At 48.8% G+C, this 14313-nt stretch overlaps 1 protein-coding gene and 1 pseudogene across 1 annotated transcript; both read right to left on the bottom strand.

Moving 5' to 3' along the window:
• Positions 1-239: 239 nt before the first annotated feature.
• On the bottom strand, positions 240-4461 carry LOC146175368 (uncharacterized; annotated as a pseudogene).
• Positions 4462-12023: 7562 nt separating this feature from the next.
• On the bottom strand, positions 12024-14313 carry LOC146175367 (uncharacterized). The gene is made up of 3 exons (XM_084580798.1): positions 14268-14313; positions 13708-13936; positions 12024-13603 (listed from the first exon to the last, which is right to left on the bottom strand). The coding sequence occupies exons 1-3, from the start codon at positions 14311-14313 to the stop codon at positions 13204-13206; spliced, it is 675 nt and encodes a 224-aa protein (XP_084436924.1). The 3' UTR covers positions 12024-13203.

Below are 14313 nucleotides of genomic sequence, written 5' to 3'. Positions count from 1 at the left end.
CTCCACGGTATGGCAAACGGTACAATGGCTGGGGAAGCATGATGTCAGTGAGGTCTCTATAGAGTTTCTTCTTGGTGACATTGCACAGATATTCATGAGAGAAACGCACATTTAACAACCTAAAAGCAAGCATAACTTCACGCAGATATCCAGTCACGGCACCGCACATATTTTGACATGACGACACCACGAACCCTGGAAGGAGTCTGCTGAGCCTGACTTGAATCACTGTTCGGAGAAATGGATTGTTTTGGTCGCGTAGATAAATAAAGCGCGATACAACCTGGCGCATAAATAAATGCACAAACCCTAGTCCTCCCTTCGTGGCAGGAAGGAAAAGATTGGTTCGACTTGTTCTCTCCTATGTCGAAGCCCAAATAAACACAGCAAAAACACGATGATTTTTTTGTACACTGATCCTCATGGCACCCAACACATTCATTACATACCAGATCTTAGATACAAGGAAGAGATTGCAGATTGTGGCTCGGGAAAACATCGACAATTGCCTTCCTTGCCACGCGTCAGCCTTTTCTTTTGCAGACAATGCTTGGTTAGCCCGATATGGCTCTGGGTCGCGATAGGCATCAAGCGGTACACCAAGATAACGTTTTGGAGCAGATGCCCAATTGAGCCGACAAAAATTGTCCGACGTGGCTTCCCAGTCTCCATGCCAAAAGCCATGACTCTTTTCCCAGTTTATCTGGGCCCCGGTGCACTCACAAAATTGTTGTACAACAGTTGTGGCATGCTGAATACTGTCTCTGTCGGAGCAAAAAACGGCGATATCATCGACGTAAGCCAAGATTTTAACATGGGCCGCCTGCAGTCTATAACCTGTTATAAGTTGGCTATTTGCAATGGCCAAACAGAGTGGCTCGAGGTAAACAGCGAACAGCAAGGGTGACAGCGGACATCCTTGCCTCACGGACGACAAAACTGGCAGGCTGCCAGTGAGTTCTCTGTTTACTATGGCTCGCGTTGAGCAGTTCGTGTAGGCCATTCTCACTCCCTCGGTTATAACAGTACCGACGTTCGAATGCTCCAAAACGCATAGCAGAACCTCGTGCGATACACGGTCGAACGCCTTCGCCAGGTCGAGCTACATCATAGCCACGCGGTCACCGAATGCATCGCAACACTCAAGAATACTCCGAGCAACATGGACATTAGTTGCTATACTTCTGCATTTTATGCCACAAGTCTGGTGCGGTCCAACTAAAGTTGTTATCACTGACTGCAAGCGTTTGGCCAGAGCTTTCATAAAAATCTTGTAGTCTACGTTGGTAAGAGTGATCGGACGATAGGACCCTACCAACAAACGTTTATCCGCATCATCACTCTTTGGTATGAGCACAATGTGCGAAGTTGTAAAAGACAAGGGCACTCTTTTTATTTCGTAAGCTTCATCCAGAACCTTATGCAACATGCGGGCTGCCTTCGTTCTGAAAAATTTGTAAAAAGCCGCTCCTAGACCGTCAGGCCCGGGTGTTTTACCTAGGGCGAGGGCGTCGATTGCGCATTCTATTTCGCCCTCAGTAATTGGCTGCTCCAGTTGCTTCTTGACCGTTTCATCGAGACGTGGCATAAGCGAAATGAATTTCCAGAATCCGTCCTTTGCCTCGCGTGAGCAACTAAACAGATCCTTAAAATGATCGGCAACCACTTTCTTGATAACGGTGTTATCCGATGTGATTGCGTTCCCGGTTGATAACTGGCGTATTTCTTTCTGACATGCATATCTTTTTTCGTCAGATAGCGCTCGCTTAGTTGGCGTTTCTCCTGCCCAGAGCTTCTCTGATCTAGCGCGTACAATCGCCGCTTTGTATTTTTTCGCATCCACACCTTTCAGCTGGCTTTTAACTTCCCTTATTTCTTTCGTGTAATTGAATATTTTCCATGCTTATCAAGAACTCCAGTTCTTGCTGGAGTTTTGTTTCGTTCTCTCTTTGCTAGTATGCTATGAGGCTGCTTCTTTCGATTGCTTTCATTTTAACTCGCTGTTTAAATTCCTCCCATTCGACTGCAAAACAGGGGGGCTGCATTTCAAGTAACTTTTCGAATTCTTCCGTTACTGCGTTAACGAAGACCTCATCCTCAAACAGCCTCACATTTAATTTCCATAGGTCCCAGTTGAATCGAATATTCCTCTGTCTTTCCCCAAACGTTGCCATCACCAAGCAATGATCACTAAACTGGACGGGCTTGACTTCGTAGGCAGTACATAAGGACACCAACTCATGTGATGCATATATTCTGTCTAGTCTCGCGTGACTTTCACGTTGGAAATGAGTGTACTGCGGACGATTTTCACCGGTCAGCACGCTTCCTATGTCTTCGAGATTGCATTCATGTACCATTGCATTTAGCACCTCTGCACTTTTGTCTCGGACACGCGCACGCTTAGCGCGATCCCAAGCTGAGCACACGCAGTTGAAATCTCCCAACAGTACTATCACTCTGTCACAGTGTATGTAAGCATCAAAACGCTCAAAGAAGTATCGACGCTCTGTTTCAACATTCGGTGCATAGGCACAAATGACACGGAAAGACAGACCAGAATAGGTGAAATCAACGACTAAAAGGCGCCCACTTTGACAAGAAAGCACTGATTCCACAGAAATCCCAATGTTATTGCGTATGAATAGGGCACAACCACCTGATCCACCATCTGCATGACATACACATACATGAAACTGCATACGGAAATTAGACACCATTCGATCAGTCGCTTCTTCGTTTTCACTTTGTGTCTCTTGGACGGCAACTATGCATGTAGGTCATTGTCAAGAAGAACGCGACTAAGTTGGCACTGCCGTCTCCTTGCACAAAGCCCTCTTACGTTTAGAGTGGCTACCCGTAACGCTGTTTCAAGAATGCTTGCCATGGCGACACGAACGAATGGTGCCCATCACAATGAAACATGCTTCTCGTTTGATACATTTTCGATACCATGGGAACCGCATGCTTCCCAACCAAAATTCTGCCTTGGATTTAAAAGGAACGTAAACGATTTTTTCCGGCATCCGTTCAAATACTAATTTATACAGTGTTTCAGCCATTGTTGTCACCAATATCCCCCCCAATCCTTTTACGACCCTGACAGCAAAAACTACGGTGGCGGCTTGCCCGCCTGCCGAGCATCGGCGGGATTGCTCGTACGCGGCTTGAAGGATGATCGCCGCATACCTGGTCCTGGCGTTTTCGCTGGTGGTTCGTCTCCACCAATTCCTTCCTGATGCAATTGCTTGCTGTCGGTGTCATCGTGCGGCCGTTTCCCTGCCGGGAGGTTAGCCGCTCCGAACGCAGTGTCCATGCTGTCGGCGTCTGCTTGGCTGACGGCCACGGCGGTGTCTGCAGGCTTTTCGTCCGTGCCCTTCGGCGTCTCCACGATGTCTCGTGAAGGCATTTGTAGCGGTTCTTCAACCACTGCTTCTTGTACAGTGCTGTCCCCCACTTGCGGTTTAGGTTTGTTCGACGTCGCCACAGTGGCTGGCGCACTTGCTGCAGCTGATGCTTCCTCCGCGTCTGCCTCGTCCATGAGCAGGTCAGACACATCCTCACTGCCCACGGGTCCGGTTACACTGGCATAGGTCCGCGAACATTGGCTCTCGTCGTGGCCGAAGCGACGACAGACACCGCACCGCGGAATACGGCACTCACGGCGAATATGGCCTGTGGTTCGGCAGCGAAGGCAGAGTGGAGCCCTGCCCGGCACAACAACACGAGCTAGCTCACCGGACACGCTCAGCTGATGAGGTAGATCGTCAACCTTCACACCGACGTTCAGCTTCAAGGTCACGTTTCTTGTGGTAGAGCCTTTGTCTGTCACTCCTTGAGCACGCCACCGCTCTCGAGAGATGTCACTGACCTTGCCGAAAGGAGCGAAGGCGAGACGCACGTCCTCGTCTGTACACTGTGCAGGAGCCAGTGCACCTTCATGCGTATGTCCCTGTTGGCCGGGTCAATGACGAGGCAGCGCTTCTTCTTCACTTGCAGTTCGCCAATGCTGACCACCTTCTTGACTGCTTCGGCATCCTTGAGTGTAACGGCCCACACATGGCTCATTCGATACGCCCCCAAAGCGATAACGTCGGGGAGCACCGAAAGCTGAGCGAGGGCGTCTCGAAAATCCTCAACCCTATACGGCCGGGCAGTTATGTCAGCGTGCAAAAATACGGTATTTAAAACGAACCGACCTTCGGGAAGACTGGGCAAAACAACCTGGTAATCACTGTCAGAGGACAAAAACCTGTTACCGCGGCCCTGCTGGGCCGCTGACACCGCTCCGTAGGAGCCCATGAATACACGTCCGCTCGCTAGCGAAGCCGGAAGTGGAATCCACTCGGCCACGACGAGAACTGGAATTCTTCGAAACATTTTTGCATTTTATGTCTATGACCCGCATTTATAAGGTTTGGACTTCATGTTTCGCAGTCTACAGGCCATTGCTACCGCTCTAACAATTACAACTTCTTGATCATTGGAGCTTGCTGTCTGCTCTCACGACTTGCAAGTAATGTTCTGGGTGCCTATGCACGCTATTTTGTGCACTGGAATCATTTTAACATGTGGAGTTTGAAATCGCTGGTAAATTTACGAACGCCGGCTCTTCGGTGGTGCTCTGCTACCGTGGGCGTAATTTTCGCTAAACACGGAGCTTTAGTACAAACCTTCAAGGAAAAAAGTGCGACCAAGCTTCAATAGCGGCAAGCGCAGCAGCGATGACCCTATATTGCGTGTAACTAAACCTTATTTGTATGTAAACATTTCGGGAAGCGTTGCGATGACCGAGGGCTCGGCTGCTGCATACGCAGAGTAAGAAGGAGCGCAAAAGCTTGAGAAACACGCCAAATATTACGCATTACAAGCGCTGTATGTTGTTTTTTCTCTCATGGGCCCATCGCTCGGTAAACTACTCTCTTCCTCGTTTTAGTTTTTTTCTTTCTGCTGTTTATACTGGGCCGTGGTGTAGGCTACGCTCGCCTGCGATTGAGCCCGCATTGAACATTTTGGCAGTGATCATTGTGTTAGAGTGCCCTAAAGATCAGGTCTGAAGTTGGTTATGCATGGTAGCCCACATTATTCAATTCTAGCTTTAGTTGTGCGTTAATCGTCAGTGTGTCATGAGACAGAGGCGCGGCGGTCATGGTCTCTCTTGAAACGCTCGAAAGGACCTATCGAAACATGGAAACTCTAGAAAAAAGATACTGCCTTTGTTTTCTTACAAATGCGCAACGACTTCGCAGCAAAAAGCGCTTCCTTGAACCAATATTTTTCATATGCGCCCCGATGGTCGACTGCGAGTACGCTGTTTCCCTGTTGGCCCTGAGGGATGCTACTCCGGCTGACGCCGCAGGCCGCACAGGCTATACTGGGGCACTGGGACCAGTGCGGCCCCAGCGCACATACAGCGCTTCTCCCAGTGTATCGCGGATGCCAGCGACACACCCAGCGTCAAAAGGCTAATCCCAGCGTTTTTCTCCCATCGCACCAGTGCAGCCAGTGTCTTCCCGTTACTGCTCCAGTGAATATCGCAGACCTCCAGCGTGCCCAGCAGATCCAGTGCAAAACTAGCGCGAAAATCTTACTGGTTTCGCACTGGAGACGCTGGTTTTTGCAATAGGGTACTGTGGTGTTCAGACGACGTCCCATTAAGAGTTCTCCTGGTGAAAACCCTTCCACGCTGGGTGTGGCCCTGTAGGCAAGCAACGCTTCGTCTATGTTGGAAGACTTCCTCAAAAGCTGCTTTGATGTCTGCACAGCCCTCTCAGCCATACCGTTGCTCTGCGGGTAGTAAGGGCTTGAGGTTGTGTGTGAGGCTCCCCAGTGATGCACTAGTTCTTTGAACTCTGTGGAAGTGAACTGCGGCCCGTTGTCTGTGCGTATTGTCCGTGGAACACCGTACCGTGCAAACATTGGCTTCAAGACTAGGGCTATGTTTTTTGTAGCTGTCCTCGGCAGCTGTTCTAGCTCGAAAAATCGGGATTAGTAGTCTATTACTACAACATACTCTTTCCCCTCCAGCGTGAAGAGATCCATGCCGACTGTGTCCCAAGGGTGTGCTGGCAATGGGATTAGAAGCAGGAGTTCTGTTTCTGGCTTTCTGTGCTCTCTGCAAGTTGAACACTTTTCCACGTAGTCTTCAATGTGCTTGCCTATGCCTGGCCACCCTATGCATTCTCTTGCCCCCACTCGGCACCTCGTTGTGCCCAAGTGGCCTGCGTGGAGTTTTTTCAAAACCTCTACTCTGATGTCTGGCGGGATGATTATTCTGTCACCTTTGAATAGCAGACCATCAACGAGCGAAATCTCACTAGCCACCTCGACGTACCTTTTCAGGTCAGGTGACAGCCCATGCACAGTTGGCTATGATGTAGTGCAAAAGGTAGCCACCCTGGCAAGTGTTTCGTCTGACTGGATGCTTTCTTTCTTTCTTTGTCTGCTGGTTTCCCAGATGGCTTCAGGGACAGAAGGTCAGCTGTGTACAGCTTTTTGCCGGGAGTGTGGGACCTGGTGTAGTCGTACTCCAAAAGGCGCATCCTGAAACGTTGAAGGCGAGGACTCAGCTCGTCAAGTCGTTTAGTCGTCAGCAGCGGTATTAACGGCTTGTGGTCCGTTTCCACGTGAAAGGTTGATCCCAGCAGGCATTTGCGGAAATGTTCGCAAGCCCATGTGATTGCCAGTGCCTCCTTTTCGATTTGGGCATATCTTTGTTCTGTATCCGCAAGGGAGCGTGATGCATATGCCACAGGTAGGAGCTTTTCGTGCGACTGCTGTAGAAGTACAGCCCCAAGACCGTATGAGGAAGCATCCAAGACACTGTGTGAGGCGACTGAGCATCGTAGTGAGTGAGAATAGGCGTCCTGCTTAAAGCTTGCTTGAGTTTGTCAAAACTCTGCTGCTGAGCTGGGCCCCAGTGCCAGTCGGTGTCTTAGTGGAGCAAGTCTCTGAGAGGCTTCGTAAAGTCTGCTAGCTCTGGAAGAAATTTCGCTAGGTGGTTTACAGAGCCCAACAAAGACCTGACTTCTGACACATCACATGGTGGGTCGAGCTGGACTATGGCTCTGACCTTTTCCGGGTCGGCGCTGACTCTAGCTGTTGAGTTTACGACGTGTCCTAAGAATGTTACTTCTGTTTGTAGAAAGGAGCACTTGTCGATGTTGAGGGTAACACCTGCATCTTCCAGCTTCCTCAGCACCAGCAGTAGGTTGGTGTCGTGTTCCTCAGTTGTCTTCCCTGAGACAATGATTTCATCTTGTAGACACCTCACACCATCTAGTCCTTCGAGCACACGGAGCATTTCTCGTTGGTAGAACTCTGGCGCTGTGGAGATTCCGAAGGGAAGCCTCAGGAACTGGAACCTGCCAACTGGCGTGATGAAGGTTGTGTATTCGCGAGAGTCCTTGGGCAGTGGCGCCTGCCAGTACCCTGCTCGTGCATCTAGGCGGCTGAAAACTGTTGCACCTGCTAATTTTGCAAGACATTAGTCCACCGTAGGCATGAGCACACGTTCGCGTATTATTTGTTGGTTGAGTTGACCATAGTCCACGCAGATGCGCAGCTCATTGCTCTTTTTTCGTGCGACAACCACTGGAAAACACCACTCGGTTGCTCGCTCGATCTTCTGGATGATTCCCAAGTCTTCCATCCTTTCTAGTTCTTTCTTTACAAGTGGAAGCAGTGGAAGAGGCACGCGCCTATGATAATTGACTGCGTATGGCTCAGCATCCTTTTTGACTTTGATGCGGTACTCAGTCTTCATGACTCCAAGCCCAGACGTTAGCTTTGGGTATGACGCCAAGAAGTTGGGGACATCACTTGATTGTGCGAGGGTTTCGTCTAGCTCAAGAGGGCGCTGTAGAATCCCAAGTGATTCTATAGCTGGTCGACTGAGCAGCGGTCCTTTTAATCCTTTAATGATGAAGACTGCTTCTTGGACTTCAGTGTTGCGCCAGGTGACTGCTGCATCGATGTAGCCAACAGTGGCTATCGCTGTCTGGCCTGGGCCTATCAACAGCTGTTGCGTTGACTTGATCGGTCCCATGACGCTTCTGTCGTACTGGTCGTGTGCGATTGCAGTCGCATCCGCGCCGGTGTCGACCTTGAAGGTAAAAGGCAAGTTGTTCACGGTAGCAGTAATCCTCCACGGCGTGTTCACTCCTACTTTGATTTTGCCTAGATATAGCTCTCCGAGATCTTTTGGTCGTTGTCGGATACTCGAGGTCTCGTCCTTCGGCTTAGACATGCAGACGCGGGCGTAGTGGCCTTTTTCCCACACTGGTTGCACGTCTTGTCTATCGCGGGACACTGTGTCTTCGTGTGGTCACGCACACCACCACACCACTTGCAGCGTTCGTCTCCCGTCTTGTGTGTACGTTGAGGGCGCGACTTGAAAGGCACCTTCGCTTCGTTCCGGTGAGTTTTGACGTTTGTCTGGCCGCGAACTTCTCCCATGTCGAGAGCTGGCTGTTCAATGGAGCGAATTTCCTTGTGTTCCCGCTCTCTGAATTGCGAGCAGCTGTAATTGCTTTTCCGAGAGTGAGTTCTGCGTCAAGCTGCAGGCTCTGGCTGAGCTTTACGTCTCGCAAGCCGACCATGAGCCTGTCCCGAATCAGTTCGTCTTTGAGAGTTCCGTAATCGCATCTTTCGGCCATCTTGAACAGTTCAGTCGCAAATGCGTCGACGTTTTCACGCTGCTCTTGTTTCCGAGAGTTAAATCGCGCTCTCTCATGGATGACATTCTTTCGAGATAGGAAATGCTTTTCAAAAGCACTCACCACGGCGGAGTATGATGCCATCTGTTCGTCTGTCAGTTTCAAAGCAGCGAGCACGTCCTCCGCTTCTTCGCCCACGGCGTAGAGTAATGTGTTGATTTGCGTCGTCTTCGGGCTAGCGGAAGTCGAGCTTTGTCGGCAGTTCCATGGCGAGCGGGTTGAACGTCATTCTCGGAGTGCAGCTCGCGCGCTCTTCGTTCGCGCCGCGAGTGTCTGGCATGACGCTGCGTCCGCTTACGTTGGGCTCGCTGTCCTTCTGGGTGTCACGCTGCGTTGGTTATCCCGCCGCTGCCACCATGTGGTAGACGTAGCCGGTATAACAAGCAAAACTGTTTGTTTATACATCAGGTAATGGCGCCCGTTTTCGCTCTGCTTGGCGCAGTCGCCCATGCCGGGGTCTCTCGGCGGTCCGCCTGGTTAGCTTGCCGCTTGGGGCGCTGTCGTCAGTGGCGCCCACGGAGAGCTGTGCGTCCTCACACTCGGCGATAGATATTTCGCGACTGCTGCAGCCTTCGAAGCATCAGTACCTATACGCCCAATTTTCTTCGTCTGAACTTTGGTAATGAGTGATTACACATTTCCGGTTACGCCACCGAGTCCTCAAGTACAAAAACTAGTGCACCACTAGAAGTTTCAAATGGGAGACCAGTCTCGGGTACACAAGACGATCCAAAAAGCACACGCCATGGAACGGCGGCAAAGCATGGCCAGCGCGCGTGAGCGCCTTCAAGCTTTTTTATTTAGCCACCAGACGGCACCACCTGTTTCGTGAAACTCTGGGAGGGATAACGACAAGCCCGGAATCGCGCGAGAAGGGTGAAACGCCGCTACGACAGGAGAGCCAACGAGAACGAACTGGTGGAGACGAAAGGCTAGAACGTACGTAGAAGGGTTCTGGTGGTGGGGGACTCCAATGCAGCGATATTTGAGGAGGCTGTCCTAACAACAGTGAAGGGTGACAGGCGTTTGAAAGTGGAGGCCCAATCGAGAAAAGGTATGGTAGAAGCGGTGGCCAAAGCCTAGGCGGTGGTAGGGAACAACAAGAATGTAGAAACCCTGGTCATCATCCATGCTGGACTCAATGACGACTTGAAGGGGACGAGCCGGAATCCCGAGAGGCAGTTAGAAGTAGGTTAAAGAACATAAATGAGGCCTCTGAGAAAGTGCATGTGACTATATGCACAATCCCGGAAGTCCAAGGGCAGTCCAGCAGAACAGAGGGGAGAGTAGTCCAGGCCAACCGGATCATTATTAGGAGCCTGAGCCAACGACTTGGATACAACACAATGGAGATTAACAGGGATGTGTACTAGGCCAGCCTCCACGCGTTTGCACGAGAAGGCATCCACTACAGCCGGCCACCGGTAGGAGGGTAGGAGGCAGGATAGGCCACCTGGCAGCAGCTTTTTAGGAGGGCCCAGGGTCCTGAAGCCATCAGTGTAAACAAAGGCAACCAGGAGGACGAACCTAGATCAGGGAAATATAGAAGCCATATAGGAGAAGCAACAGGCATACGTGCAAGAGCCAAATTAATTCATACATAAGGTATATTAACATGCAAGGTGGCAGGAATAGACTAAAATGGGAGGAAATAGAAGAGCAGCTAAGGCAGGAGAAGTTAATGGTTTATGGATTTGTGGAGACACATCTTCAGGACATGGAGCAACCACCCTGTAACCCTGATTATGCATGGGAATACTGCAACAGAACAGAGGGCAGTAGAAAGGGAGGGGGAATTGGTGCATTCATCCATAAAAGTACAAATAGGCAAAGAGTCAAGCAGGAATGCAAGGAACATTTATGGCTAAAAGGAAAAGTGGCAGGGGAGCAAACACTCCTTGGCTTTGTATACCTGTGGACAGGAGCAACCGCCAAAGAGGAAAACAAAAAAATGGTGGAATGTACAGCAGATGACATTAATGAGCTAGCAAAAGGATGCGAGATAATTGTAATAGGGAACATGAATACACAGACTCAGCAGGTACCATGCTGCTGGATATGTGTGAAAGACACGACTTAGTTGTCTGTAACAATACTGAGAAGTGTGACAGGGTCATAACGTTCGAGGTGGGGAGTCTGCATTCGACAATAGATTATGCAATAATGTCACACAGGATGTACGATAGGCTAGGGGTCATGAACATAGATGAACATGGCGCCAGGAGTCTAGGCAGTGATCACAAACGTATCAAGCTGAGTTTTGGAATAAAAACTAAAGCAGGAATGAAGCATGATGACCAGCCAGATGGGATCTTTTACTCGGAGCAGCAAATGGGAACAGCAAGCAACCAAATTGAAGCAGTAATCTCTGAGGATAATAAAGCAGAGTGGACATACACAAAGTTAATGGGACTGTTTGAGCTAGAGCTGGCTAAGGTGCGAGTCGGGAAAAAAAGGACAAGACGAAAACCAAAGAGCTGGTGGGATGGGGAGGTTAAGCAGGCCATAGTGAAACGTCAGGAAGCGTCCAGGGAACACAGAGTTTCTAAGCGTAAGGGAGAACCAGAAGCAGACGTTGAGAGAAATGGGATAAATACATAAAATGTAGAAGGGAGGCATCCTACTTAATCAATGAGAAAATTAGAAGACAGGGGTCCCAGTGGCTGCCAGAAGTAAACAAAAAGGACAAAAATGCAGCTAAGACATTCTGGCAACATCTGAATTCCCTTTGTAATAAGACTAGCCTAGAGCAGAGGTCTATTGTTACAGATCAAGGTATCCGGCTAGAAGGGGAAAAGGCAATAGAACATATACGACCAGAAAAGTTTAAAGAACCAAGAAATGTCGTAGGTGCCTTAGTAGAGGAGGATAAACCGGTTAGTGCAACTGTTTCAATTGGACAAAGAGAGTGAGAAAGGGCCGAGAAGAGAGTACCAAGTAGTACATCAGCAGGCCCTGATGATATTCCTATTATGTTATTAAAGACATTAGGCCCAAAGTCTAAGGAAACGTTAAGAGAGGTGGTGAGCAAAATGTTAATGGATGGCGAAGTTCCTGATGAATTGAGACTAAGTAAGATGAGCATGATCCTCCCGAGTTCCCAGGTGCATTTAGGTTCACAGATTGTTTTGAAAGTTTCAGAAAATGACGTGTACATTACAAGGAAGAAAAGTGCAATTTATTTCTTCACCATTGTCTGCGGTTTTAGCATAACATGCTGTCCAATATATTGGACACTGGCACTCTACCCGATTATTTCTAAGCTAATGGGCATGCTAGGAAAATTAACATGAAATATGATTCCAAAGTGCAAAAAACTTTTTATTATTCACATATTCAACAAAATACGACCCAAAAAGAAAGGTGAACCTTCACTTGGTTACAAACACCTATTTGGTCACTTTTTGTGAGCCATTTCAAAGCATTGCCTGTCCTTTGTGACACAAAAGAACATGTTGCACTTCGTGCAGAAGAACTTCGTATTCATGCTACAACCTCGCAGTCTGCAACGGGTGGCATTCACAGCATCAGTTATTCTGGGGAGGTGCCCACTGGTGTTTTCTTTCGTTGCAGCGGGTGAATTTTTGGACGCTTAGCTGGAGGAGCCCACTCGTCACTGTCGCTATCAGTGTCTTCCTATTTGCGGCCTTCAGCAACGAGAGATTCAGCTACAGAAAGGCGAAACTCTAAAAATTTCATGATTTCTTTTTTCTCTCTGTGCATGTCCTCACTGTACTGCACCCATGAATTGCTCAATGTAATGTCAAATAGATGAAAAATACTTCTGATAGTCCATTTTTTGACCCGGGCCTTGATTCTGTAATAGCTAATCATTCGATCAGCCAGATCAACACCACCCATGTTGATGTTGTACATTTTGACATGTGGCCGGGGTACGTCAAGGTATTTTGTCTCCTTGCGTGACCATCTGCGACAGCTGTCTTCTGGCTCCTGGCTATGAGTTGACGACAGCAACGTAATAGGCTTATTATCGTACCATCGTACCACAATTTGCCGATAGTCCTTTCTTATTTGTGCTTCTGAAGCGCCTCGCCCTCTCATCTGTAGTTCTTTTTCACTGGACAGCTTGATATCTTTTGGCAGTCGGTTGTTCATCACTGGTCCAGTCGCAGCAATGCCTTTTTGCTCAAATTTATCCAGAAGTGCACTTGAAGTGAAATATCTATCAAAATATAATTTCGTCCCTGGGCTGAGTGTTTCTGTCAGTCGCAGCACCGCTGACTCCGCTATTCCAGAGCTTCCAGCATACAACTTTGTTTTTTTTACCTTGGCAAATCTCAAAATCAAGGATGAGACCGTTTAGTGTTGCTAGAACAAAGTTTTTTAACCCCTCAGGATTTGGCTTGCGTGGTACAAACTGCTTGAGTTGTGTTCGCCCGGTGAACGGTATCATCTGCTCGTCAATGCAAACGTGCTCGGGGCGAGGGAGTTTGTGACACCCATCCATAATTAAAGAGACCAGGGGTCAGATTCTCCAGAGCAGGTCCTCTTTCTTCTCTTCATCGCCAACATCAAGCTCATTGACAAGCTGAAGCCGGCGTCGTAACTTGAAATACCTGTTACGAGTCATGTTTTCGGCTACAAGCGGAACTCTTGTCTTTCTTTGCCAGTACATCTGAATCTGTGGGTAGCCCAAGCATGACATCGTCAATGAGGTCCCAAAAAATGTCTTAAGTTCTTCAACTGATACATCCAACGAACGTCCAGTCGCTTCCACATGGATTCCGTTCATTGCGTAGGACATTTTTTCGTATGCCTTTTCAGGTACATACTGCAAAAAGTAATTGTAGGGGGCCCAAGAGGACCGCACTTCACTGTCATCAGCATTGCCGGGAACGAAAGCTGGAAGCCATGTTGTAATGGGCCTGCATTGAAATAAAAAAAAATGTGTGTAAAATATAAAAATTGTTTCTTTGCAGGTTCGTCACAACAAACACAGCGAAGCCATACACAGTGTCAGAATGCTTACCCTTTAAGACGTTTCCAGCGTGCTCCAGATGTTTTGCCGATAGAAGCTGACGGACCATCCTCTTCACTACTTTCATCGTGAGAGCTGACAGCTCCCAGTGGTCCAGGAAAGCTGGGGTCCACTATGGTGTCCTCATCGCTGTCAGAGAGGTCAATATCTGATGAGTTGCCAGCAGTTATTCTTTGTAGGACTGTGTCTGCAGTTTCGACTGACACCAAAGGCCTATACCCTGACCAAAAAAAAAAAAGAATGTTTAGTGCACAGAAATACAAAACAGTCCAAAACGCACAGACCTCCATCACGGCAATGGAATTGTTGCGCCGATAAAACTAAGGCGCGCTAAGCTCATTCTGGCGGCCATCGCATTTCTGCGTTCAAAAAGACCGCGTTGAGTGCCAGCATACCACGTGTTGGTCATTCAAAATAAAACGAGCAGGAAACGCCAGAAAGCGGGCACACAAACAAAAGTTTCAGTTCTGCGTGTTCTCTGAAACATAAGTTATGATTTGAAGCAGGTTTTGTGCCGAAATACACGTGAAAATACGAGAAACAGAACTTACTTTTCCGGCGGTCGCCGTAGAAAGATGCCCTGCTGAACGCCGCCAT

Source organism: Amblyomma maculatum, chromosome 10, assembly GCF_055883805.1.
Source record: "Amblyomma maculatum isolate TAMU_Amacu chromosome 10, ASM5588380v1, whole genome shotgun sequence".
Lineage (NCBI taxonomy): Eukaryota > Metazoa > Arthropoda > Arachnida > Ixodida > Ixodidae > Amblyomma > Amblyomma maculatum.
Note: the sequence above shows the minus strand (reverse complement) of the source record. Positions and strands in the feature narration are given on the sequence as shown.